The 26825-nt window shown below is 31.5% G+C and overlaps 3 protein-coding genes across 3 annotated transcripts; 1 reads left to right on the top strand and 2 right to left on the bottom strand.

Moving 5' to 3' along the window:
• Positions 1–264: 264 nt before the first annotated feature.
• LOC107164601 (Suppressor of variegation 205) lies at positions 265–2440 on the bottom strand. The gene is made up of 2 exons (XM_015512475.2): positions 2219–2440; positions 265–979 (listed from the first exon to the last, which is right to left on the bottom strand). The coding sequence occupies exons 1-2, from the start codon at positions 2227–2229 to the stop codon at positions 301–303; spliced, it is 690 nt and encodes a 229-aa protein (XP_015367961.2). The 5' UTR covers positions 2230–2440; the 3' UTR covers positions 265–300.
• An 8030-nt stretch (positions 2441–10470) lies between these two features.
• Positions 10471–12696, top strand: LOC107164596 (S-adenosylmethionine-dependent nucleotide dehydratase RSAD2-like). Its single transcript, XM_015512464.2, has one exon. It carries the CDS (start codon positions 10544–10546, stop codon positions 11594–11596), a length of 1053 nt encoding a protein of 350 aa, XP_015367950.2. The 5' UTR covers positions 10471–10543; the 3' UTR covers positions 11597–12696.
• Positions 12697–20549: 7853 nt separating this feature from the next.
• Lk6 (MAPK interacting serine/threonine Lk6 kinase) lies at positions 20550–25714 on the bottom strand. Its single transcript, XM_015512501.2, has 5 exons — positions 24871–25714; positions 24666–24776; positions 22426–22782; positions 22004–22359; positions 20550–21942 (listed from the first exon to the last, which is right to left on the bottom strand). The coding sequence occupies exons 1-5, from the start codon at positions 24923–24925 to the stop codon at positions 21475–21477; spliced, it is 1347 nt and encodes a 448-aa protein (XP_015367987.1). The 5' UTR covers positions 24926–25714; the 3' UTR covers positions 20550–21474.
• Positions 25715–26825: the final 1111 nt, after the last annotated feature.

The following is a 26825-nucleotide window of genomic DNA, read 5'->3' on the forward strand; positions in this document are numbered from 1 at the left end:
AAACAAAAATTTCAAAATTAATAAGTTACTTATTAACATAAACAAATTTATAGATAACACTATTATTAAATTTTACCATTCTGAAATAGAAAAAAACGCCATTTTACGAAATAATATTTAGCTACTAACATTTAAGTAATTAATAATTGATAAATTGATATTTGTATTTTTTTTAAGCATATTTGCCACATAAAATCAAAAAATAAAATAATTGAAGACATGTACAATAGGATTTGATATAAAATAAGTTATTGTTTTGAACACTTGTCAATTTTATTCTTATTTTATTAGTTTAAATAATTAAACACCATTTTTATTTTCAGGAGCATGCCATGTAAGTCTTTCTTCATAGAACTTGATGACGATTTGTGGGCACATTATATTAGCATCCTTAGCTGAGATTAAATCAGCTTCTTCAATTCCTTTCCACTTCAACAAAAACATCAATTGCCCACTAGAATCAGTTGCACCAATAATCTTCTCTGCTTCTTTAGTAGGAGCTTCAGACTCAGAAGCATCATTTTCTTTTTCCTCAGACACACTGTCGTCATCATCATCATCATTAGCCTTGTCATTATTTTCAGTCACGTCAGACTTCTCAGCCTTTTTCTTTGGCTGAGGAGAAGAAGTCTTCTTACGTTCTTTAGATGGACCAGCATCTGATGATGCACAGCTTGTAACAGTTGAATTAGATAGTGTGCGTTTACGGCCACGTTCTGGTTCCTTTTTTTTCTTTTCCTTTTCTTTTAGTTCTTTTTGTCTAAATTTTTCTTCGAAGTCTCTAATTAACTCTTCGCAATCAAGATTTTCTTCGGGTTCCCAAGTATTATCAGTGTCGTCGTAGCCGTTCCACTTCAAAAAGTATTCCGTCTTGTTATTTCTTGTACGTTTATCCAAAATTTTTTCTACAGAATATTCCTCTTCTTGTTCTTCAACTTCAGAACCAGATTCCCCATTGTTCGCAACAACTTCTTTAGCTCTACAATAAAAATACATTATTATATTGATTGCAATACTTAAAAATAGATATATCACTTATTTTAAATGTGTTTAATGTGCAGATGACATCAAACAATGTTATGTAACTTTTTATTACTTTATAACTTTTATATTAACTATTTGTTCTTTATACCAATCACTAATATAACCGAAAAATATATTTCAAATATTGAATTCATAGGCATATCAAAATTGTATTTTTAATTAATAACATTTTGTTTAAAAAAAAAATAATAATAATTAGGAATCACTATTTCATACATGGAAAAATATAAAACCATACTAAATATGTTCAATTAATAAAAAAACAATTAAAGGTAAAACATAGCTTTAGATTATTGATTTAAAAAAGAAATGAATAGGTAACACCTTAAAATAAAAAAAAGCTCATAAAAATTATAGGAATCTGATAATTTCCATTCAATAAAGATCTCAGATATAAATTTAGTGTATAAAAATATAGCAGCTCATTCACACTATCAATGGGGAACACGAAAATTTGTCCATAATTGGGTATTAAAATAGGAGCAGGTGTAAGGGAACGCATTCCGACGAAAGACAAACGTAAAAATTAATGTTTTTCAAAAAAATTTATTTTTCGTTCATCTGAAAAAATTGAAATTGAGTGCTAAGGTCATCTTGTACTTATTGGTCAATCCTCACAAACTATGAGTGTTGACAAAAACGTGAATGCACATCTATAAATTAAAAATCTGAAATCCGACGCAAGCGGGCGGCAATGAACACCGGCCGGACACGGACGCGTGCGAACAGGTTGGCGGCAATAAGCCAGCAACGTACGCTTAAAATTTTTAATTACGCTACTGGCTACACGCAACTACGCAAGTGTAAAATAATATAGATATTGATCGATTTTTCGATTAATTTAGTATATCCGAAATGATTTTCGTGATTTATAACTCCCGTGGCCAAAACGTTTTAGGGTAACCTACCCCCCATAAATTTGGACGATGATGGCGGCGGCGGCGGCGTCGGCACACGGCGGCGACGTCTCCATATTGACCGAAAGTGTGTGGTATACGGTTTTAAATGCTATTTAATTACGCAAAAACCAACAGGGTTCACAGGTTAGATTCAGTCACGCGCTCCGACTCGACAATATGGAGACGAGAGGCAAACAATGAAAACCGCGGGTAAAAACAAAATAAACCGGGAAATGAATACCCATGCATGTGCGTGAATATTAGTTGTTACTCACCTTGCAGACATATCGAAGGCTTGCGAATGAAATTACTGGAAATCAACGTTCAGCGTCGGAATGTACAAATCAACCGCACGGCGAAATCCGAGAAAATGAAGTACGCGACCAGTGAAACAACGATGACTGCCTTAGCGCTAATGCGTTGCGTCCAGGAGTTGGCCTGTTCGAGACAGCAAAATCCTACACACAATCAAAACGGGTAACAACTAAACAATAAAACAAGTAATAACGCCACAGAATAGAAGAGGAATAAACGACGATAGTGGTGGTAGTACCGTCAGTGTGTCCCCGATGAGAAAAAAAAATTGTAAGAGTGCCGGCAACGTTGGCTAGGCTGCCTGCCGGCTGCCACTAACGTAAGCAAGTGGACTGGTGGGTGGACACGTCTGGACGTACCTGTCAACAAAACAAAATTAAAGCAATAAGGCGACTTTACGTCTTCGGCGTCTTCCTAACCTGCTTCCCTGCGGATCAGCTGTAACGGACTCGGGTGACCAGCGTCAGCACATTGAGTGCTCAGTGCTCACAAAAATTTGAAATATTTTCAACTGTTGAAAACAATATGGGAAACTTAAAATCTTTTTTTTTCATACAAAGGTTTTGTGTAAAAAAAATATCCTTTTTCAGCCATTTTTTTTATTTTATTCGACTATTGAATATTTTGAAATGTACCGCTCACAAGTACCAACTAGATTCACTTTAAAAAATGCTGATGTTGAAAATCGGAGCATTTTAAGTACGCCAAACGTTTATGGCTGACAAAAAAAACATCATTGTAAATAAAATACCTACTTAATATTATAGCTTTTATCCAAATTGGTGAAAATTCTAAAACTTGAATGTAATTTTACAATGATAGGCTACCGGGCAACCGGGCATTTCCCGCCTTCCCGGTGGGCCCCTCTTCGTATTTTGGAAATGAGGCTCATATGATATCATAGGTATATTATTAAATTTTTTTTCATGTGGGGCCCCTTTTTAAAATTTTCCGGTAAAATCCCTGTAAATTCCTGTAAACCAAAAATGTCCTATCCGCCCATGAGACGATCCGAAGTATTACACATATACCACCGCATATTGGTTTAATACCTAAGAAACATACGCATGCTTATAATATATTATATATATTACGTGTTATATATAAGTCATATATTATTTTTAAAAATTAATTATTTTATTAAGTACATTATATTATTATACATACTCAACATAGACCTTCTACGGTTGATACAACTTTATTTAATATATTATGGTATATTATTTAATGTACTTAATTCATGATCTTAGCACAGCAGAATAAATTGATTATAAAATAATATATTAAATTGGCATACCTAAATTGTGAATTTTTCACCTTTTTTTTTAGGGCCAATAGAACGCGATTTTCGATGATCTAGCCATTCTTATATGTTTTAATTTAAAGTTCTCAAGCGATTTCAGTTTTCATTCAAAAAAATGACTTCAAACCGCGTGCGTGTACAAAGTACTTTTGCTTAAAGTTCTGCATTATTAGAAGTTATAAAATGTATATGTTTAAAATTTATATAACGTAAATGGGTACTCAAACGTAAATGGGCACTCAAATAGAAATGATAATGAAAAATCATAGTTTTTGCTAATGTAATAATATATTTTCTAATTATAAAACCTTTGGTAGGATAGATGAGTTTAATACTGTGAATAATAAATAATAATAAGGCTTTAAAAAAATAAATGTATGAATAAAATAGTTATTAACAGTTCAAACTTTAAAATTAATATCATAAACTATAATATGTATAATATAACAACTGCAACATTTTAGATCTTTTTTAATATAGGTAGTTAAATTAAGACTAATATAATGTTTAAAATTTAGGTAAATTTAAAACATTAATATTTATAAATTATGTAATTACTAATTATCATGTTACTCCAACTCTATAGCCTCAATGACTTATAGCTACAATGGCTGTTCATATTGTAAATAATAGAATCCTCAATGTACTGCTGAAGTTAGATAAATTGAAAAAAAAATTTATTAATTTAGATATAATTTTAAAAACTATTAATTAATTTTTTTGTAGCTTATGTTTTTAATATATAAATTGAATACTTATTTAAATATCTAATGTCGTCTTTTTGAACTTATAATATCTATTTTAAAAAAAAAAAAAATATGTTAATATATATTTTTAGTTTTATTGGTTACAATATGAAGTACTAATCTTTTTTAAAATAATTAAATTATTGGTACTTAGCTTTTGAATTTGGACATATTTGTATACATTTTAAACTACAAAATAATATTCCAACTCTCTTACAAATATATAAGGCACTCATCCTTTCTAAGCTCGAATATAATTCATTCTTATTCATAAAAGCTAAGACTTAAGCACTTAATATGATTGATACTGTTCACAACATGGGGTTAAGACTTGTCACTGGAGCATTTCGATCCAGCCCGATTCCCAGCGTGCTTAATACAGCAGGAGTAGCCCCACTCGTCATCAGGAGAGTTCACAGCTCCCTACTACTTGCAACCAGACGCACCCAAAACAACCTCAAGGTAATGCAACAAATATCCGACTCTCTAAAGGACATCCCATTCTCACATCTGGACGTTATCAAAAACGAAATCCCCCAAACACCCCCTTGGGCACCAAACAACCTCATCAATAAAGAGCTAAGTGAAATGCTTATCTTCAATTTTCAGAATTTCACGGAAATATACACCGACGGCTCCAAAATGGAAAGTGGTGTCGGAGCAGCTTTGGTATTCCATGATAATGTTTCCATGCTTAGAGCCCTAATTTCTGTTCAATATACTCGGCTGAGGCAATGGCAATTTCATTTGCATTTTTTCATAGTTTAAAAAAAAATGAACTAGAAAAATTGTGAAAAAAAAACAAGATTATATTCGCTTATGCGTTATTAACGAAATATCATTATACTCCTCAGCTTTATCTAAATGTATTATAGTGGAATTCGCATTCTTTATTTGCGCCACATACCTAATCGGCATTAATAATAATAATATTTTTAATTGTATAAAATATAGATAATATTGTCTTTATTTTATGTTTAGTATGTATATATTATATATGATATTTAGTCTCGACTCAAGATTATTACACCATTTTTTTTTCACTCTCCATAAAAAATAAAAATATTGCTTATTCTTTTTCCTTATGCCCTTAGTGTAACGTGACCATAATTTTTTTCCTTCAAAGCGGGACACCTGTACATTTTAATAAGAAAACCACATAATTTTGCGTAAAATAAAAATTTTTTTATTGAATAAAAAACATTAATTGTCTATATGAAAAATGCGAATATTATATTAATCATAATAGTCTCCCAACAATTATGGATTTTAGTGTTTCACAGTTTATATAAAATATGTAGGTATACGTCATATACTGTTAACTGTATAGATACAGACTCCGTGGCGTCATTTGGGGGGTGGCAGGGTGTGCGGTTGCACCACTTACTTTTAAAATGTTACAATTGGCCTGCGCCTTGCTGAAGCCTTAAATAATGCACGAGCCACGAATGCAAAATAAAATTATTTATATGATTAAAATCAAATTGTAATAACCGGTCTATAATGTATGGAAATAATTGAATGCAGGATAATATACATATACTTATGTATATCTATTTTTATATAGCCTGGTGAAATTTCAAAATGGCCTGCTTGAAACTTCGCACACCCGAAAACAAATCTGAAATGACGCCCCTAGATACAGTATAAATGTATGATTGTGATATGTGATCAATATAATTAATACCTACCACATGTCGACTTTTCTTAAAACGGGACATTTTTAGGTTCTTTGGGGACGGCGGGACACTTATCTCGAAAGCGGGACGTATTATATTGGTCACGTTACCTTAGTGGCTTAGTAAGTATTTAAGTGTACACATTTTTAATTAACCATTGGAGGTCGCATCTGTCGTCTCCATCTTAGAAATGTATAACTTTGAAAATATATATTATATTTTAAAGTTATGAGCATTTTTAAAATACAATATTTAATTGCTCATTATACCTGCTTACAAATTAAATTATCGTAAAAAACATGCATGGGTCTTCGTGGCTCATAAATTGTTCTTATAGCAGTTAAAAAATATCGAAAGTTAGTCACGAATCACACTTTTTTTATATATTTTTACAAAATTTGTCTAAATCACAAAAATGGTAATTATAGTTAATTGTTAAAAATGCATAACTTTTTACTGGAATTAAAAAAAAAGCTAAGTGTAAAGCTACAAACATTTTTTTATATGCGTACTTACATAAATGCTATGGGTGGCGGCAACAAAGTTGCATATTGCATAAATATTGTTCCTTAATATATAGACACATGAGCACGCCGCTAAATGCAACTTTTTGACATGACGGAGTAATGTCAACAAATTATTTACACCACAACCCGTATATTCACCGTTATAAAGTACTATACGTGATATTGATTTATAAGCAAATAATATTATAAATAGTAACGTATTATATAATATATTATAATGTAAAATATTTTAATACATGCGTTATGGCCGTTATGTATATAGTATATACTATCAGTGGCGTATATGGAAATAATTTTCTGGGTGGGCTATGATAAATAGCAACAAATGATCTAGCACCTAGAGGCTACTATATATTACAGTTACGACTGTAATTTCGCGAGGTCTCATCTTTATGTACGCCACTGCATTCAATCAATATTGAACATCAAATAAAAATTAATTCAATATCCATAGTCTACGAATTTGATTATATTATTAATGGCTGGACCTTAATAATCATTTGATTCTATAAGTATTAATTTTTACTTTAACCGATTGTGTATTAAGCATTCAAAATATACTACACGAGGAAGATTGTGTTACTGCATGTGACGATTTCATTCCTTATTATTTAGTTCTAAATTTGTAAATATTGAAGTGCATTACGATCTGTACCTACGCCTGTACCCAAATACCGCAATAACTCAAACAGAAAATTTTTGTTTGAGAAAAAAAAATCAAATCTGACGGTATTACAACTAATTGATTTAAATGTATAAAACGCACTTCTTGTACTTAGGTACAAAATATATAGTTTTAAACCTTAACATAACATTATATAGGCAGGTGACCTGTATTCTTATTGTTTAAATATAATTTATAATATACATGAAAAATACAAAATATATAATATATATTTGTTTAAATGTTAATATTATCCTTAACAGTGCCTTAAGTATTCATATACATTAAGTATCCGTATATATAGTCTATATATACAGTGTATTAGTGTATTGTGTCTGCTATATTATGTCTGTATGTGCCATGTATAGATATAAATACTTAGTGGCTATAGAATATTATACTGAACTCTACTGTTGTAATGGGTGTGTCGGTAATTTTTTGTATAATCGTGTATTGTGATAATATGTGTTGATATTGTTTATAAGGCATACAATCATACAAATGATTCTATATAAATGGAAAATAAAATAATGTTATGCATTATAACATGTGCTATGAAAAAAATAAGGTAAAGAAATAAAAACAATATTATTGTTCATTATACATTTAGTTATTGTGCAAATTTTATAGATTGTAAATTTGCCTTTTAAATAAAAATAAACTATATAATATGTATAATAAGTAAAAAACAATTATATTTGATAAGAATTAAAACTTGAAAGTATGATAGTATAAAAATAACACAAAGTTAAATTATTAGTTAAAATAATATTTCCATTTATTAAGTACATAGTGTGTATTGTTTGAAATTAAAATACATATGTATTTTTTTGGCTTAACATAATCATACAATCTAGAAGTCAGGAAATATATACCAACTGTCTATACTATAGTCTAGACTACTAACCCTAACCGTCATCGTTATGTAGGTACTAGCTATCTCAATATTAGCATTTACGTTTCACGATGATAAAGATATTATGTATTATTCTTTATACCTAATCGTGCAACATTTAAATGAATCTTAGATTATTTTTTAATAAAAATAACAATTATGATAATAATCGTCATGTCGTAATCATGTACCTATTATAATAATATTATAATATAATAATATAAGTGATATAACTAATTAAAATATTAAATTCCGTATTTATGCATTTTAGTTTTAATTTCATAAAATAATTATAAAAACAATGAAACTAAGTACCAACATTTAACAATTTTGATGTTTGGCAATAACATGTCAGCATTAGTGTGTAACATAATATTTACTGTGGTGTACTAAATGATGGTTGGAGGATTAGGAACTACTGTTTTCCTACAATTTACAAATGATATATTTTACTTTATTAATAATTTTATAGCCATGAACTAGGCCAATATAATGATTAATAATTTATCTAGGTAAAAATGAAATCGTAAACTACACAAACATGAAACATATTATATGTAAATATTTACGGACAATAAATTTGTTTTGTTATGACTCAATGTTGTTCAATTACAAAACAGACTTCTACTATCTAAAAAGTTAACAGTACACATATATTATACTGAACTGCAGTTAGCAAACAAAACAATGGTATATATGTAGGTATCTAAATCTAACTACACCGAAATAATTAAGGTATTAAAATATAAGGAATTGTATATTAATATATAATAATTTATGGTATTCATGGAAAACATATCGGAAGTTATAATTTATTTCGAATTAAAACAATAATGCATTATATGATCGATAGTAACTATAATAGAACAAATATGTAGTTCCTATAGTACTAGGTTCACTCTAGTTTGAAAAACATAAGCTGATTTTTCAAGCAAATTCGTCCTATTTTTATGCTTAAATTATGCATTTATTATTTAAATTCTGATTTTCCAATTTTATAAATACATCTTTAGACCGTATTTTCAAATACTTAAGATTTCTCGTATCACTTTGCTATAGTTCAAAACGAGTTAAAATATTTTGAAAATTATATCACGAATAGAAAATGATAAATTAAACATTTTGTGAAAATTTCAGTAATTTTTTTTTACCAAAAGATAAAAATGAATTTGCGCAACTGTTGCCGAAGTCAACAAGTAATAATTTTCACAGGAAAATTTGTTTTTCTTTTCATGTATTATCAAAGCCACACACAGGCCATGGCCCATGATGCAAATTCGTTTAGGTAATAATTTTATTGTTTATGTGGATTAACAAAGTTTATTTATAATTTAATTAAAAACATATGAAAATACTTAGTGATATATAATATAACTGACCCGACCGTTTTCATTCAGAATCATTTGTCTGAAGTAATTTATCATTGAATTCGAATTTAACACTACATTACTGTGCCTCACTCAATTTTTATTGAGTTATACTCGACACCAAATGTGTCTCTATTTACCGATTATTTTGAAAAATTCCGGGAATTTTCGACTTTTGTAATACTGAACCTACTGGTTACCTACTGGGTAACCAATCTTTATATTGATAATCGAGTCATTTATCTACTTCTAAAATGTAGTGTCGTCAAATATATAAAAACCAAAACCAAAACTTAAAACTTTTGTTTTTTTTTATTCAAACTTTTAAGTCGAGTAAAACCATATCAGAAAAAAATGGTTTTTCACATATTGCACATTAACTAATAAATGCGTAATTTAAATAAGTTATTCTACAGGTAATATAATATAGTAATTGATGATTCAGATTACGATAAAGAGAGATAAAATAGTTTTTTCACTTCAGTTTAAAGTGTTTATCAAAATATTCCTAATCAGCTGGCGCGCGGTTATCCTGCAGATTTTTCATCTGGGAATGGTGTCAAAAAGCAACTCTATAAAAAAGAGAGTGTGTGAGTTACACTCTGGGGAAGTAAAACTTCTTTCATAAGTATTGGGTCCATTAAATCATGAGTGAGATAGGGAAGGACTGAAGGAGTGAAAAAAATCAGTACGAAAAAAAAGCACATAAAATACACACTGAATAATATTATTTAACACGCATTCTTACACCGTTTCATTTTTTCGTCACGTTTCATTCTTTCGTGGCGCTTCATTTTTCGTGACGATTTTTTTCTCCATCCATACCTCAAGAAAGAAGTTTATTGTTTAACTTCAAACCATAATTATTACTCAATATCTACGCAAGGCTATACAATTAGGTTTCGGTTTAGAATTTTGCTAGTGAACACTGTGGTAACGCGATTGGTCCACAGCCGCTCCCCACTCAATGTTGTAGGCTTGACGATATACATAAGCCCACGACGAGAGCTAGTCAGCAGCGTTCGGCTGTTTGGAACATTTTTGTTCGGATATTATAGCTGCGTTACTGTAACGGGCCAGCGAGACGCTGCACGCGCGTTGACGATGGCCATTGCCGTGGCGAACATGCAGCTTTTGAAAATGATGAGATCTGCGTGGGACGTGGTGTGCCGAGCTTTGGCGTCCGTAATCGATGCGCTGATGGGCGCAGTGGCCGCTCCGGCCGTCACGTGGAACAGGAGTGCCGACACGGATGAACCCGCCGTACCGCTTAGCGTAAATTACCATTTCACGCGCCAATGCAATTACAGTTGCGGATTTTGCTTCCACACGGCGAAGACGTCGTTCGTGCTGCCGCTGGACGTGGCGAAGCGCGGGTTGACCATGCTGGCCGAAGCCGGCATGAAAAAACTAAACTTTTCGGGCGGCGAGCCGTTCATCCGCGACGGCGGCCGCTTCATGGGCGAACTCATCAAATACTGCAAGACGGAGCTGAGCTGGGCGGGCATCAGCATTTCGATTGTTAGTAACGGCAGCTTGATCCAGGAGAAATGGATGAAGCAGTACGGCGAGCACGTGGACATTCTGGCCGTGTCATGCGACTCGTTCAACGCTGACACGAACCGGGCGATCGGTCGGCGGCAGGGCGCTCGAACCGATCATGTGGCAAAGCTGTACAAGGTACGTGAGTGGTGCGGACAGCACAAGATCGCGTTCAAGATCAATACGGTGGTCAACACGTATAATGTGAACGAAATGTTCGCCGAGCACATTGAGCGGTTACGGCCGGTCCGGTGGAAGGTGTTCCAGTGCCTGTTGCTGGAGGGCGAGAACGCCGGCGAGGGAGCATTGCGTGACGCCGCCCGATTCTACATCACCGACGAACAGTTTGACGGGTTCTTGCGACGGCACGCTGAAGTTCGGATGCTGGTACCCGAGAACAACGACGCCATGCGCGATAGTTATTTGATCCTTGACGAGTACATGCGGTTCCTAAACTGTCGCAACGGCAAGAAGGAACCCTCCGCGTCGCTGCTGGACGTCGGCGTTCAAGACGCGCTCCGCGGTTCCGGTTTTGACGAAAAAGCGTTCCTGGAGCGGGGCGGCGTGTACGAGTGGAGTAAGCAGCAGCTGTCCAAATCCGAATTGGAATGGTGATGGGCTAAATAATTCTTCTATCACCTCATCATACTTTTCTTAAATATTATGCTTAATGCAATCATATCATGGTACACGCAACAAGGTTCCCTGTACTTGGTTTTATATTTGCCGTGTGATGTTATTTATCAATGACGATTATAGGTCGATTATTAAATCATATGAAAAATATTCACTTATATGTTTTTTTAAAAGTCGATAGGCTTGCTTAATCCATATCGACTATCATAAATAAGTAATAACTATTACCGGAAGGTACGAAGGATATAACGATAAAGGAATAAAATTCATATATTTTTATATAATGGTAAATGTGACCAAGTAATGAAATTAAAAAAAAAATTGAATTTTAAAGGTTAGGTGCACTTTGCACAATCTATGTAACCTACCTAGCTTTGAATTAAAAATTACTTATAGCTTTGTTTCTACTTAAATAACAAACCGTATATTGCTTCCTGTCCGCCTAGATAGGCATAAACTAAAAATTAAATAATATAAATATGTACCATTTGACTTTTTAGTTTTATAGTAGTATACTCGTGTAAACGAACATAGATCTGAGTATCAGTCACGAATTGTGCACTTACACCCTAATATATATATATATATATATATATATATATATATATATATATATATATATATATATATATATATATATATATATGTATATATATAATATATATGTATAATGTATTATGTATAGTGTATACAATATGACCAATGTTTAAACATTTTGAATAATACTTTAAATTTTATTTTTTTGTATATTTAATTATAATTATTTTTTATATATTTGACCAATAATGTGTAAACAATTTTTAAATAATACCTAATTTAATATTTTAATTTTAATGGTTATAACTTATAAGTATATTTAATTATTGTAATTTGACTTCTTTTCCCGTGGCTTGTTTTCGTGGATTTTTTTACCCTGGCTTTTTTTTCTGACAACCGTGTGATGACCTTTGAGCGGAAGAAAATGTCCGCCTATACTTACAAGCAGGACATTTTCCAGCCTTTCATTTTCAATTTTTTTTGTTTAACCACAAAATTCATAAGGAACTGTATTATTAATTAAATCATTATTTATTATTCAACATTTTATATTTAATAGGATTACAATTTCGTCATTGAAGGAATGTGTTTAACATTCAACGTAAACAATTATAAATAACAAAAATAAAACGTCATTGACAAAAGAATAACAATGTATTATTTCCATTTCATAAAACTATAATATCCCAAAATAGATCATAGATTCAGGAGTTACCTGTTAGGCCGTTTCCGCTCAAGTATATCTTCCTATTTCCTATAATTCACTTCTCCACCAAATCATTAATAGGTGAATTCCCCTTTTTGCCATATAAAAAAACTCACGTGGTAGTTGTTGAATAATAATGAAAAACTTAGTTTTATAAAAAAGGCGTACAAATTATTAATTAGACAAATAAATAGATAAAAAACATAATATATAAATTATTAAATTAAATATTACGATTTTTGATTTTTTCGATGCATGTTAAAAAATAAAATATTTGTTTGTGAGTAAAAAAAAAATAATTTTATGTGAATACAAGGTTCCTCATAATAATTGCAACGTTTTCTTACCAAAATTAATAAATATTAAAAATATACACCCATACAGGACACAGGTTAGGTTATAGTTAACTTATTTTTACAGGGGTTCCTATCCATAGAAGTTCAAATTTAAACAAAATTCGTCAAGATTAAAAATTTTATCGTAAATACATTAGGTAATTATTTATTTGTGATCCGTATTGTTATTATCATATTATAAATGTATAACACAAACCCTGTGTTAATGGTACATCGTACTTCGGTATGCGTTACATGAATTACGATTATGAATTTAAATGTTTTAAGACCTCGTGAAAGAGTGATTATAGTATTATTATTGTTTTGGTAGAAAAGGAAATCCACCAATTCATTATGATTTGGCGAAAAAGGGAAAGGTATACTTGTTGTGGAAACCAGCTATGCCGATTTTCATTGAATACCATCGTCATTCGTAGTTGACGATAACCCGTTTTCTGGGAATAACATAGTTTTGCTCTTGTTTAAAAAATAGTTATAATGTATTTTGATAGTATACAATATATTACATAATATATAGTTTATTTCAATCATGGTTTCGTTAAAAATAAAAGTTCAAGTTGATCGCGTTCATCGGAGCAATCACGGTGAGTTATAATATAAATTTTATTTTTTTGAGAGTGGCATATTATCAACTTATTTGAAACCCCATATTTACAGCACTGCAAAAATCTACTTCCTCTAAATCGAAAATAATATATTTCACACTATATCACGAATTATATTATGTATAATCGATGCGATGAAGCACTTTTATAATGTTAGTATTGCATTCAAATTTCAAACGGCTATTAGGTGTACCTATGGTTTAAAATATGTAATACGAAATAATATTTATTAAACGCCTACGGCCTTCCTATAAATTAGTTACTCCTTACTTATATTGTATATTTTAAATAATAAACCAATATATTATTATAGACAATTCACGAATTTTATGCTTTATTTGCATCATACATGTACGAGTATACTATGTTTATAACATAATCTATTATGTAATTTATGTCTATTGTATTTCTTAAATCTTGGTCCACTTCTATACAAATAATATTGTTTTTAATTAAAAGGACACTATATATACTCGCTTAGGTCGTCTCCGTCTTATACAAACGTATACAATATACATAATACAAATTTTATGTTCAGTAGTTGGTACTGTAGCAGTTACAGTTTTATAGGTAAAATATAATTGCCTGCAATGCCGTGCATTTTACCTTTTTCATAATACGATTGCACTCGTTTTAAGTTTTAATGGGACAATACTACAATAGAACATAAATATTGTGGATAAGATATTACCTATTATGCACGATTGCATGTAAAAGTAATTGCGACGTTGTCAAATTAGACATAATGTTATCATTTATTTGTAAAAATATAGTACCTATCTATAGATTTTGGAAATTCAGGAAACGATTTTCTAGTTTTCTACATGCAACGTATAATGATAATGTATATAGCTTTTCTTATGGACTTAATATTTTTACATACAGTTTCTACCGGACATTTTAATAATTTAGTTCTCATAAATTTTTAAGGGTCTTGTAGATATGAATTCAGAAGCTTTCTGCATTCAATTTTCTCTTAAAACCTAAATAATAGTAAAAGTTGATAATATGTGAACGAACAACAGTTATAGCAGTTTTTTAAATACCTGTAGCTCAATTTTGTTTTCTATTAGATGTTCGTGATCGCCGTTTATTTACAGAACTGTGTAATTTGATTTTGTTAGTATAGTAGCTGAACAGATTTTTCTGGTACACCTCCATTTTATCAGATTATCTTTTCGTTTATTAATTAAACGATATTTTAAATATTTATATTCTATTATCACGAGTAAAGTTTTTCTATTTCAGACAAAATAACACGTAGTTCGTTTACTGGTTCCATAATGGTAATTATTGCTATTACAGTAGATATAAGTAGGTAACTTAACTACCACACACGTGTAACTGCTTTTATTATGATGTATTGGTCATTAGTGGGAATTCAAAATTACGATCAAATAATAAGAGATAATTTAATATAGAATTTATCTTAGAATTTATGTTATCGTGTTATTCAATTTGTCAACATGGCACAATCGTGTAATCATATTTAACACACGCAATCGTACATTTAAATGGTACGCGCGTAATATTGTGTTCTATCCAGTGTTTAGTGTTGTGTACCTATTTATAAGTTTTACTAGTATAATACCAAAGTAATAACTATGAAGCTTATAATAGATCGAATTTACCTATTATTTTACATTAAAGGTAATAACTATTTATTATCAAAGTTTACTTGTGGGTTTTCACGATTGTTATGACGATATTATGACTTATAAGTAGGTATGTAAAATAATAAAATATCAAAATATTCTTCAAACTCGACTCACAATTATTAAAATACTGTAAACAACCTACTACCAACATTACACCGATAATTTTCTTATATTTAAAATTTATAAAAACCAATTTATTAATTCACTCTAATGTGATAAAATTACATAATACAATACATAACCACACTACACAAATTAATGTACTATGATTTATGCCACATTGGGCACATTGTATACGTTTTGTAAGGCGCAAACAACACGTCATGTGGTTTTAGATGTATAATATATTAATACAGCTTCAATTTAAAGGAGACGTTTATTTGTATAAAAGAGGAGAACATTCAGTGTACTAAAAAGTAAATACACAGAACGAGAATATTAATCAAAATATGACCTTCATAGGAAGTTTGCTATTTTATGCATCCGATTCATGGAAAAACATAAAATGTTATGTTTTCAGTTAAAACTGTTATCATCATATTAAGGGGCCTGTGCGGCGTGCGCGACTTATTTTTTTTTTTACTCTAAAACATGTCCTAGTTGTCCTACGCCTCGTAGAGTGATCAGATCACGATAATTACTTTTTTCATTAGAAAGAATGAGACTTCCCGCAGGGCGCATAGGACTTGGGTTTTCAAAATTCTGTTCATAAACCGTATAATACGATTTTCGACATAACCAATTTTCACAAGCTTTTGTTATTTTTATTATGTCTAGTAAAGAAATTAATAATCGTAGTCCAACGCGCACCGTAGAAAATTGTCCTATTTCTAACAACAGAAAAATTATTCCCATCAGAACACTACAGTCCGTGAGAGGTTAGGTTTCCTGTAAACCGTATTTTGAGTGAAAAACCACGCTTTTCATCTTTCGTCGGCGGTGCCGTTGACATGACGTGTCATACAAATATACAATCACACAAAAGACACGCAATAATCATCATTGACGACTAACACAAGACGTGCCATGGGAGGCGGCAGCGAAATCGCATATTGCCTAAACATTGTCCCTTAATGTTATTAAACAAATCGGAATGCCCATGGCGGCACCCGTATAGACGACACGTTTTGCATATTATTATCATAGACCTTGTCTATGATTATTATGCATAATACTCGTTGCATGTATTTAGTTCGGCGAGGACGTTGTACCCGCGTATGTCGTCTCAGTCTTCTCCGTGTTACTAATAAGTACCTACTAATTTATAATCAATGATAATAAACGTAATATAAAAATATACGTCCTGCGGTTCCAATTTCGTATTGTATAATATTATAATCAATTGGTAACTGGTACATTATAAAATAAATAACTGAAAATTTAATACAAAAATAAATCTCAAGCCTCACTCGTGGGTACGTAGGTTAGGCAGGGCCGGACTGGGTAGTCTCGGTGCTTCAAGAAATATTTTTCAACCGTCATTAAAATCGTTTCGTGGACATTGCGGCAAATTTCTCATACCAGTCCAAAATGTTAGTGGTCCTTCGAGATTTTCTCGAATACTTGACTGGCCCACCCGGGTCTGAGGTCAGATGGTATCGTCATCAGTCATTATCACGAAGAATAAGGATCTTTATTTTTCATGGCCATTACTTATGAAGCTATGAGTATAATCTCGAGTATAATAATACCGAATTAATATTATAATATTTAAATATGTACGATGATAATATGTCCGGTAATCGTTATAGCTTTCAGGTAAAATTCACCAAAACATTGTAATGGACAAAAGTGTGATTATATTATAATATGTTATTATTGAAGTACTTGATTTATGTATCAATATATCTGATGAATGTTTTTTACTCAATAAAAATATATTTCTACACGTGAACACAATGGTTGTTATTATTGTTTTCAGCATTATCTATAGTGGTGATCCAGCCTCCAGTGAATGAATTTCATTCATTATTTTACTTTATAGTTTATACCTATGCATAGTGTGTGCAATGTGTATACGCAGACGTACAATTGTCTTGTGCATTGTTTGAAGTTCCATTTTAATTTTTTCTATTATTTGTTATCTCGACCGAAATTGTTTACATAATGATTTCCATTCTTATTTTAAATGTCTAATTTTAGTTTGCGACAAAATTTTATAAAAATAAAAATATCTTACAAATAAACAACACGAACGGTTGTACTTTTCGGTTTTTACAGCACAGAAAATGCGTGGCTGTATATTTTTAAACAAGTATTCTTATCTGATGGATAAGAACTACATTATAATGATAAAGACATCAATACATAATGGCATAATACATAGACACTTCCTTTGTAACACAATCGATTGTTATAGCTTATTGGATATAATATATTTATATACATTAGTACATTATATGAACGGGGGGGGGGGGGGTCGTCTCCACTGACTGTTGAGACTTTCAGTCCTCTCTCATACATTACGTATTGGGATGTTGGAGCACGTGGCTCGTATATATATATATATATATATATATATGTATACGGTAAATTGGTGTATCGCTGTTAAAAGTATTTATTATTTCGTTATTCAGTACATCATAAAATTAAATAATCTTTGATATTTGGCGAGTACTTCAGTCGACGGTTGTATACTCGTATTATATATCATTCTTCTCCACCTTCACCTTCCTCAAAACTATTTTGAGTTGACCACATTTATTTTGTCCTACACTTCAAATTTTCACATCATATCCCCCATACGGCCATACACACAACAGCCTTCATAGCTGGCCATTTTCAATAGTATATTATATATTAATTGGTGTTAATTAAAGTTGTATACTTAAGTATATATTTATTTGGTTAAAAATGTTGGTAATAATAAAAATATAGTTATAAGTTATCTGCACAGTAATGACTAATGAGACATCATCTTTTCATATTCAGTCCTCATTATAGTGTTTTCATTGTATTTTTTAATAATTTTTTTTTCGATTTGGTGTTTTGAAATTTATAAGGTTCATTTATTAATTTTTATATGAATTTCAAATTGTAACTAACATTTTATCCATAAAATTATAAATATGAGGATGAGATGTATAAAAGCTTATATTAGTTTACGTACTTCCTAAAGTCCAATTATTGTTTTGAAATAGGTACGTATGATTTCATCATCCACTTTTCTAGATTATGTAGGAAACGGATTTTTAATTTTTTGCATCCAATAAAGCTTAAACAGATGTTGGTATATTAAATAATATAAAGAATAAAACAAATCAAAATTCAAAATGTGGCCATCATTAATAGAGGCCAGGTGTTTAGTCACCTGCGCTTACCGTTACCAAGGTCCAAGATACTCACCTAAAATCAGGGCCTGCTTGTAGACGTACGTTATTTGTTTGTCATCAACCTCAACGTCCTCAATCTTAGGTACACTAACACTAATATTTTTGGTATGCCGTTTCATTAACGGCAACGCAATTTACATGACCATAATATTGTTTTCTTTATCGTAAGATCACCCTTCACCCACTACTGCCGCTCACTTGCTTTGCAACATGGCCTAGCCCAGTGGCGCCGATCCCTATGTCCAGGTATTGCAGTCGCTCAACCTAATGTAGGTGGGTGGGTCTTGCTTTGCAGGTATGCTTTGCAATACCTCTAAAAACTGTCTTCGGCGCCACTGGCCTAGCCAATATATTTTTTAACTTGCATAGTTGTAGGTACGCCGAAATTCATTATAATTTCAAGGGGGCTACCTATTATGTTTAACATTATGTAATGTGTAATATTTGAGGGTGGGGGTAAGCTGCGTTTTTCGTTACGTAAAACTTAGTCTCTTTACGAATAATATTTTTAAAATTGTGGCAAAATAATTAAAACTGTAATATTTTGTTTAAATATTGAATTGATCGGATTTGAACTTAGAAAATCTAAATAAAAATAAAAAATGTTAACTGTATTTTTAGGTTTCTGTAAGAAAATCTTTGACTTTTTTTAAAAGCATCTATGTGGTATCGCACTGTCGTTTTTAATATCTTCCATACTCCAAACAGTATGCAGTGGGTAATTAATTTTTCAATAAAATGACTTAACTCTTACCTTTTAATTTTGTAGTTAATAAAATTGTTAAAAGTAAACAATTTCAACTGCACACATTAAAGTTAATTAGAGGTGCCAAATTTAAGCTGGTCACTTATTACTCATCATGGTAAATACATTAATCTTATGAATGCATGAATGTACATGTGGCCATGTGGGGTTGAAGCCTTGAAGATTTAGTAAAATTATAATACAAATTGTTCACTATTTTAGAATACCTAGTTCAAACTTTTATTTTTAACACATGTTTTGATAAGCTGATCTGCAACCTGAATGTAACAAAACTAACATTATTTAGTAAATGTACTTTTCCTATTAATGTTTGATCAACCATTACTTATTAGTTATCCATTGTTAATTTTAAAATTTTTTTACAAAATAATGGCCATTTTTGCAACATGATATGTAAATCTACATATTAACATAGTTATATTGCTTAAGCACTTCATATAATTTACAATCATAAGGTGATAAAAATTAAAAATATAAATGTTTAATGTTTAAGAGAACGTGATACCCGCATTGTTGTCTCCGTCCTCCAAATGCGTAACATGTCAAAAACTCTTAAGCGCAAGAAAATACAGAGAAGACTACATTTATAACTAAGAAACCAAATTTTCACCATAACAAAGAGGAGAATTTTAACTGATTTTTCAGACCAATATATTAAAAGTTATTGAATTATTACTATAACCTTTTTCTTATTAAAGATATCAAACAAATAAAAATGCTATGACACAGTAAGTATGATCTTCTATATTGTGTTAACTTTTGGTGTTTCTACTAAGAGTACAGACTGAGAGGTTCTATCCCACGCTAAACAGTTTTTGTAATGTTATGCGCACTTGTAAGACAGAGACCACAAATGTGGCTATCACAATAGACTAGGTGATACTTGATTGTTAAGTAAAAATTTATCCAAAAAGACAATATTTGATTTATTGATAATAGCCAATAGGTGATCATAATATAATAGTTAAGACATTATTTAATTAAATTGTAAATGTTTTAATTTTCACTTTTTTTCAAATTTGGAATTACAATGGTTCTATTTATGTTTTGTTTTTTTAACATTAACTGTTGACATGTTTGTAGATTCAATATTATCACAATGAAACATTTATGAATGTATATAAATTATTTAAAAAATCAATTTTACATTTATATAAAAAAAATTTTCATTTTTTATTTCACAATATTAAAAAAATCAATTTTTTTTTTTAATAACAATAGTTTTTAACGTGCATTGCTTGTATAAATAATTTACTTAAAAAACATTCCATACTTTTCATAAAAAAATACACAAAAGTTTGTAACTTAAACTCTATGCATGACAGCCTTTTTTTTCTCTATACCATTACTAAAAAAAAAAAAAAAACAAATGGCACCTGATGAGCTATATTCTAGATAAGACATTAGTTTTGGTGTAAACGTTCGCATATTCTGCGGACTAACCTATGTCTAATTATACAATATATTAATATTGGTACCTTGCTGGTTTTCTATAAGAAAAAAAAAAATAACAAACTTATTAATTTTGTTAACCATACCCGAAAGTTTACATATTAATGGCACCATATACAAAATGTGTTGCCAGACATTGGAATTATCACAAATTTTAATTATTACTTTCTTTTTTTTGAAGACTGAGCTTTTCAAAGTACAAAAATAAGTCTGTATTTATATATATTATATAATAACATAACTATTAAGTTATTATCTTATAATATTTATTGCATATTTTAGTCTTTATAAAAAAAAAAAAAACAGATACATGACTATTAGTTAAAAAAAAAAAATTGTCAATTCATTTTTGTATTTAAATTATTTCCAAATTTTTGTTTTCTAATGATTTTAAATTAGTATAAAAAAAGTGGAGAGGTAATGAATGTAGGAGGCCTGTTAAACTTTAGCCGCTAGGAGATGCAATGATAGGTAATTGAGCAGGAGCTCGGTTACCAGTTGTCTCGTTGGAACATTGTGGTTTTCCAAGTGATCTACGCTGTACAATCATGGAATGCGATGGCGGAGATAGTCTTTTAGCAGCAGCAAGAGGTACATCAGATGTTGAAAACAAACTGAAATGCTGCAGGAACACTCGATTAGCCGACATAGCAGACTCTGCAAATGTAGATAGAGCGCGAGCACTATTGTTGCGTCTTATGACACCTGGTGTACTTAGTTCACGATCTTTGGGTTTTTCTTGCTGTAATCTGAGTACCCATGGATGATTTAAGACCTCAGCAGCACTTGGTCGAGCACTAGCTTCTTTAACCAGCAATTTGCTAATCAAATCTTTGGCTTCGCTAGATATGTCTGCCCACTCACGGTCTGGAAATTCATAACGGCCCTCGTGAATGCTTATAAAAAGCAAACCCTAAAACAAATATTCACCATTAAAAATTTGATAATTTAATAATCATTCCATGGTAGCTTACTTGACATTCTGGACAAGCATTTCCTGATTCCCATCCACAATTAGAGCCACAGTTCCCATAAAATGGTGGGTAACCACAAAGAAGTATGTATGCCACTACTCCAAGTGACCACAAGTCGCACCGCTTATCATAATAATGGTAATTAGAGTCTGGACTTCCAACAAATGCATCTACTACTTCAGGAGCCATGAAATCAGCACTTCCTACTGGAGTTAATAGTTGTGGTGTTGCACTGCCATCAACCGGGTTTAACTTAATACCAGATCCAAGATCAAAATCACATAACTTAACAGGAGTTAATGCTACAGGATCCACACAAAGAATATTTTCAGGTTTCAAATCACGATGCGCTATTCCTGTTGAATAAAATAATTTTTAACTTAATATCCTTCAGAAAATAAAACTATTGTTTAATAAGGTACCTTTTTGGTGTAGAAAATTTAATGCACTTGCCAAATCTTTGACAATAAGACTAGCTTCACATTCTGTAAATCTCTTCCGTTGTTGTATTCTATCAAGCAGTTGCCCACCTACCACCTTTTCGAACACCATGTAAAATTTGTCATCAGCCTCGAAGAATTCAAGCATTTGAATGATGTTTGGGTGACCTTGGCAATGGTAAAATGTTTCGACTTCACGAAATACACGTGCTCGAGCATGTTCGGCAATTTTGTCAATCACCTTAACCGCAAATTCTAAGCCAGTTAACACGCTTACACACGTTTGAACAGATGCATATGCACCTTGACCCAGTACTTCACCAGTCAATTTATATGCATCTAAATAAACAAAATATAATTAATTATTATTAATTTTATGATAAACTAATGACAAAATTAAACTTAAATTATATTATCTGGGAAAAAAACTTACTTCTAATTTACAAGAACTATAATATTACAAGAACAAAATATTTGACAATTTAAAATGTTTTCTTTAGCTGTTCATACCTACATTAAATTATAAATTTTAATACATATTTGTTAAAATATTTTCTTCACTTCTGACCGTATAGAATAATAAACCTGAGCATTTATCAATGATTTCATGGATAACCAAAAAATCCGATTTTATTGGCTTATTGTATATTAAAATATTGCACACTATTTTTACTCTACAGAATAAGATGTATTTTGAACATCTAAAACTTTTAGCAAGTTAATCAAAAAATTTGGTTGGATCACTTCATCATGTTTTAAATCCAGATATTTTTAAACCATCCAAAATAAAAAAAGGACTTAATAAGATGTAATTACTATTGTAACACGTAAAATTAAAATATAAAGAATTCTAATGCAGTTGAGTACTTAGCTGACAGAATTCTTTCTTAAATTTTTCGATTTCAATTTTGAGTAATAATAATATATTATGTATTTGAAAATATATACAGTTATAATAAATTATAAAATGTACAGTTATTGGACACAATAATCCTCAAAAAATGTGTGGTTATGTCAGAGCCAGGCAGAGCAATAGTAGCGCTCTTGGCAAGATGTCAATTTTGCACCCCCTTTATCCTCAAAAATGTATCAAATTTTGAACTCCTACACTCATTAAATATATATTACGTTGTGCTACTGGCAGGCACCACCTTGCCAGGCTATCGGCTCAACTCTGGATTATGTTCTGAATTTTACCTAAAGTGTGAGATTTATGGACTTAATGGTATTATTAACTCGATAATTGTAACTTAATGAATAGTATAAAAACAACTATTAATCATTAACAGAGGTAATATTTATGAAATGAATTTCATATTAAAATAAAATTGGATAAAAAAATATACTGAACCTAGGTATATTTGCTGTTTTTATTATAATATTAATATCTTATAATAATTTAGTTTCAGAACAATTATTTTTTGTTTTAAAAGATCAAATTTGATATAGGTACCTATAATATTAAAAGAGTGACAATTGTTGTTATCATATTAAATTCAATCTCGTTTAGAAACAATTAAAATTATAATTTCCTTATCATTAATTTAAACCATATTATGAAAAGAACACATTACAATATTGCAACATTAAATAATTCAGTACTAACTACTTCTTACTTAACTCACTTAATTACCATTTATTACAGATTAAATTCAAGAGAAAACAAATGTTTTTAGATTTAATAGTATACATTTATAACAACTTAGTTTTGTTATTATTTATCTGAAAAAACATGATACAAAACTACCAAGATAAATATCATTGCATTTTTGGAGTAATTATAAAATGTAGTAAATTTAAGTAAGAGAATGATAAAATCTCAATGACACTTTAACCTTCAGTATTTTTCAACAAGTTTATAATTTATTGATATGTATCCATACAATTTCACAAGTGGCAAAATATTCAATATTAGCAGATGAAAATAAAAATAATAGAAAATTAAACACTATACCACAGGAAATCCCAAACTCAGCAACTTATTACAGTTGGTCACTGTTTGGCCAAGTCATTGTATGTTCAAATGTTGGCAAATGTAATCGTTTTATAAACCATTACATTAACAATTAAAAGAAAATGACCTACAAAAGGTTTTCAAGTAAGCAAGTACCATTTCAAGCAAATAAATTATAAACTATAGAACATAATCAACATTATAAATTGATTAATGTGATTTCTATCATATTATAACGAACAATATACATCTTAGAGGACATACACACCTTGGAAACAAGATGTCACGAGACTGTTGGTGATCTTCTTCTTCTTGCGCTTGTTACGAGCCTCTTCTTTTCTCAATGAGAGCGATTCAGACTTCTTGTCAACTGGGACATCTGTCAATCATAATTGACATACAAAATTAGAACTACATTCTACATACACATATTGTATCTACACATATGACTACGCTGTGCAGCAAACACTTACTTTGGGTGCTCTCAGTCTGTCCGGCGGTTTCTTCTTCAATGATACTCTCAACCATTATTGATGACTGCGTAGCGTACGAAGATCAGTGGATAATACTTTTGGAAGCGGACAATGGAACACGGCGTATGCGTACGTTAACAGACGGCGCGATTACAAAAGAATAATTTAATAACGAATAAATATTTAATTTAAGCTTAAAAAAATAAAACAATATATCACAGCACTTAATTATCCGTCGGCGAATAAGACTGGTAGCAAAATATTACTTCGCCCGTATATGACTATATATAAATATATAAATATAGTATCTTTTATCAACTGCTTTTCCCCCGACTTATCAGCGGGTTTTTACTCGGTATTTATACGGGGCAAAAGATAATATTATATCGAAATACTTAATAAATAACGAATAATTTACAAAAACCGGGACGAGTTGTAATACTTTTGAACGGCCGACTATAATAGTTAATTCATTCGATCCCGGGAGCGTTGTTACAGTCGCACTCAGTTCTGGACTACACGATACCGACGGTATGACGACAACAACGACGACCGTTTGTACGATTGTAGTTTATTATGATTCTTCTGCTGTTGTAACCACCAACCGAACTCCAATACACCACAAGAGCTACAAACACGAACGGGACGAACGCAGAAGCCGACAGCAAAACGAACTCAGACTGACTGAACACGGCGACAGCGGACCGGCCTGCTGCTGGTGTGTTGTTGTTGTTGTTGTTCGCTGTTCGCTCTCTCGCACACACCAAAACACTCTACGCGCTACGGCTGGCTGTGCAGTGTTGATGGAAACCGGCGCACGACGACACTACCGCCGCGGCCGTGCGTCGCGTCCCTTTTTATACGGGACACCGCGCGCCCCGCCCGCCATCCCATGACCCCGGCGCGTTTTATTTAGGCGGCGTACACACCGACCGACCGACCTACCTCCTCCGTTCTCGTGTAACGTACGGAAACGCTACAACGCTGTCACGGCACTATTCGTCGTCACCGCCGTCGCCCGTCGTTGTTGTTGTTGTTGTTGTTTTTCGGTCGGCGGTGAGCTCTATTCAATTTTTTTTTTCTACTTTTCACCCGTCTTCATTTGCGTTGACGTCATATTATTATAATCTTCGGAGAGGAAACACATTACGGTGACGACGATGATGATAAATAATAATAATATGCGCTCGTAATGGCGGCGTAGAGCGTGTTGTACCCTCCCTCCTCGACATTTGTTTTTTATTTTTTTAATAAATTTAAAAAAATTATAGCATGTACAAGGTACAGCATCGTCGCAACAAGTGCGTCTTAAACTTAGACTAATAGACTACAATATATTTTATCGTTTTGTTCTTTACTATTCGTTCGGTCCCGACAATCATTGATGGCGGAGGGGAGGAGTTGTATATTGGTAGATGCGTGTCGTGTGTTATAAGTACCTTACGTCGTTTTACCACTAAGTAACATCTATAATAACGCTCCCATATTCTGATTAAAATAATATAATATGGTACGAATGGTACGATATCGTGTTTCGTGTACGGTGTGCGGTACCTAAAATATTTACCAAGTCTGCGCGTCTCTCTACACGTGTGAGTAATACAGCGGTCTCGTGATTTCTAAAATGTTGCAGTCAATCCGAGTGAAATAATTTAATCATTATACTGTATCGTACCGGCGTGTAAACAGTGAACACACGTTTGTCGAGAAAAAATTGCCCTCAAAATATGTTGTAAGCGTATTATGGTGCCATACAATTAGTGTACAACATTACAGTTCATACGGCTTGGTTAGGTTGGGGCCCGTGTACTACGCAGTATACAATATGATATATTAAAATTGTTGTAAATAATACACGAAACGGCGAAACCCGGCATATTATACGCTTGTTGTCACTGCCGTTACTGGACGTGTATGATTTATAGAGGCTTTACTGCTTTAGTATGCCACACATG

Source organism: Diuraphis noxia, unplaced genomic scaffold, assembly GCF_037042655.1.
Source record: "Diuraphis noxia isolate RWA-SAM2 unplaced genomic scaffold, SU_Dnox_SAM2 contig0003, whole genome shotgun sequence".
NCBI lineage: Eukaryota > Metazoa > Arthropoda > Insecta > Hemiptera > Aphididae > Diuraphis > Diuraphis noxia.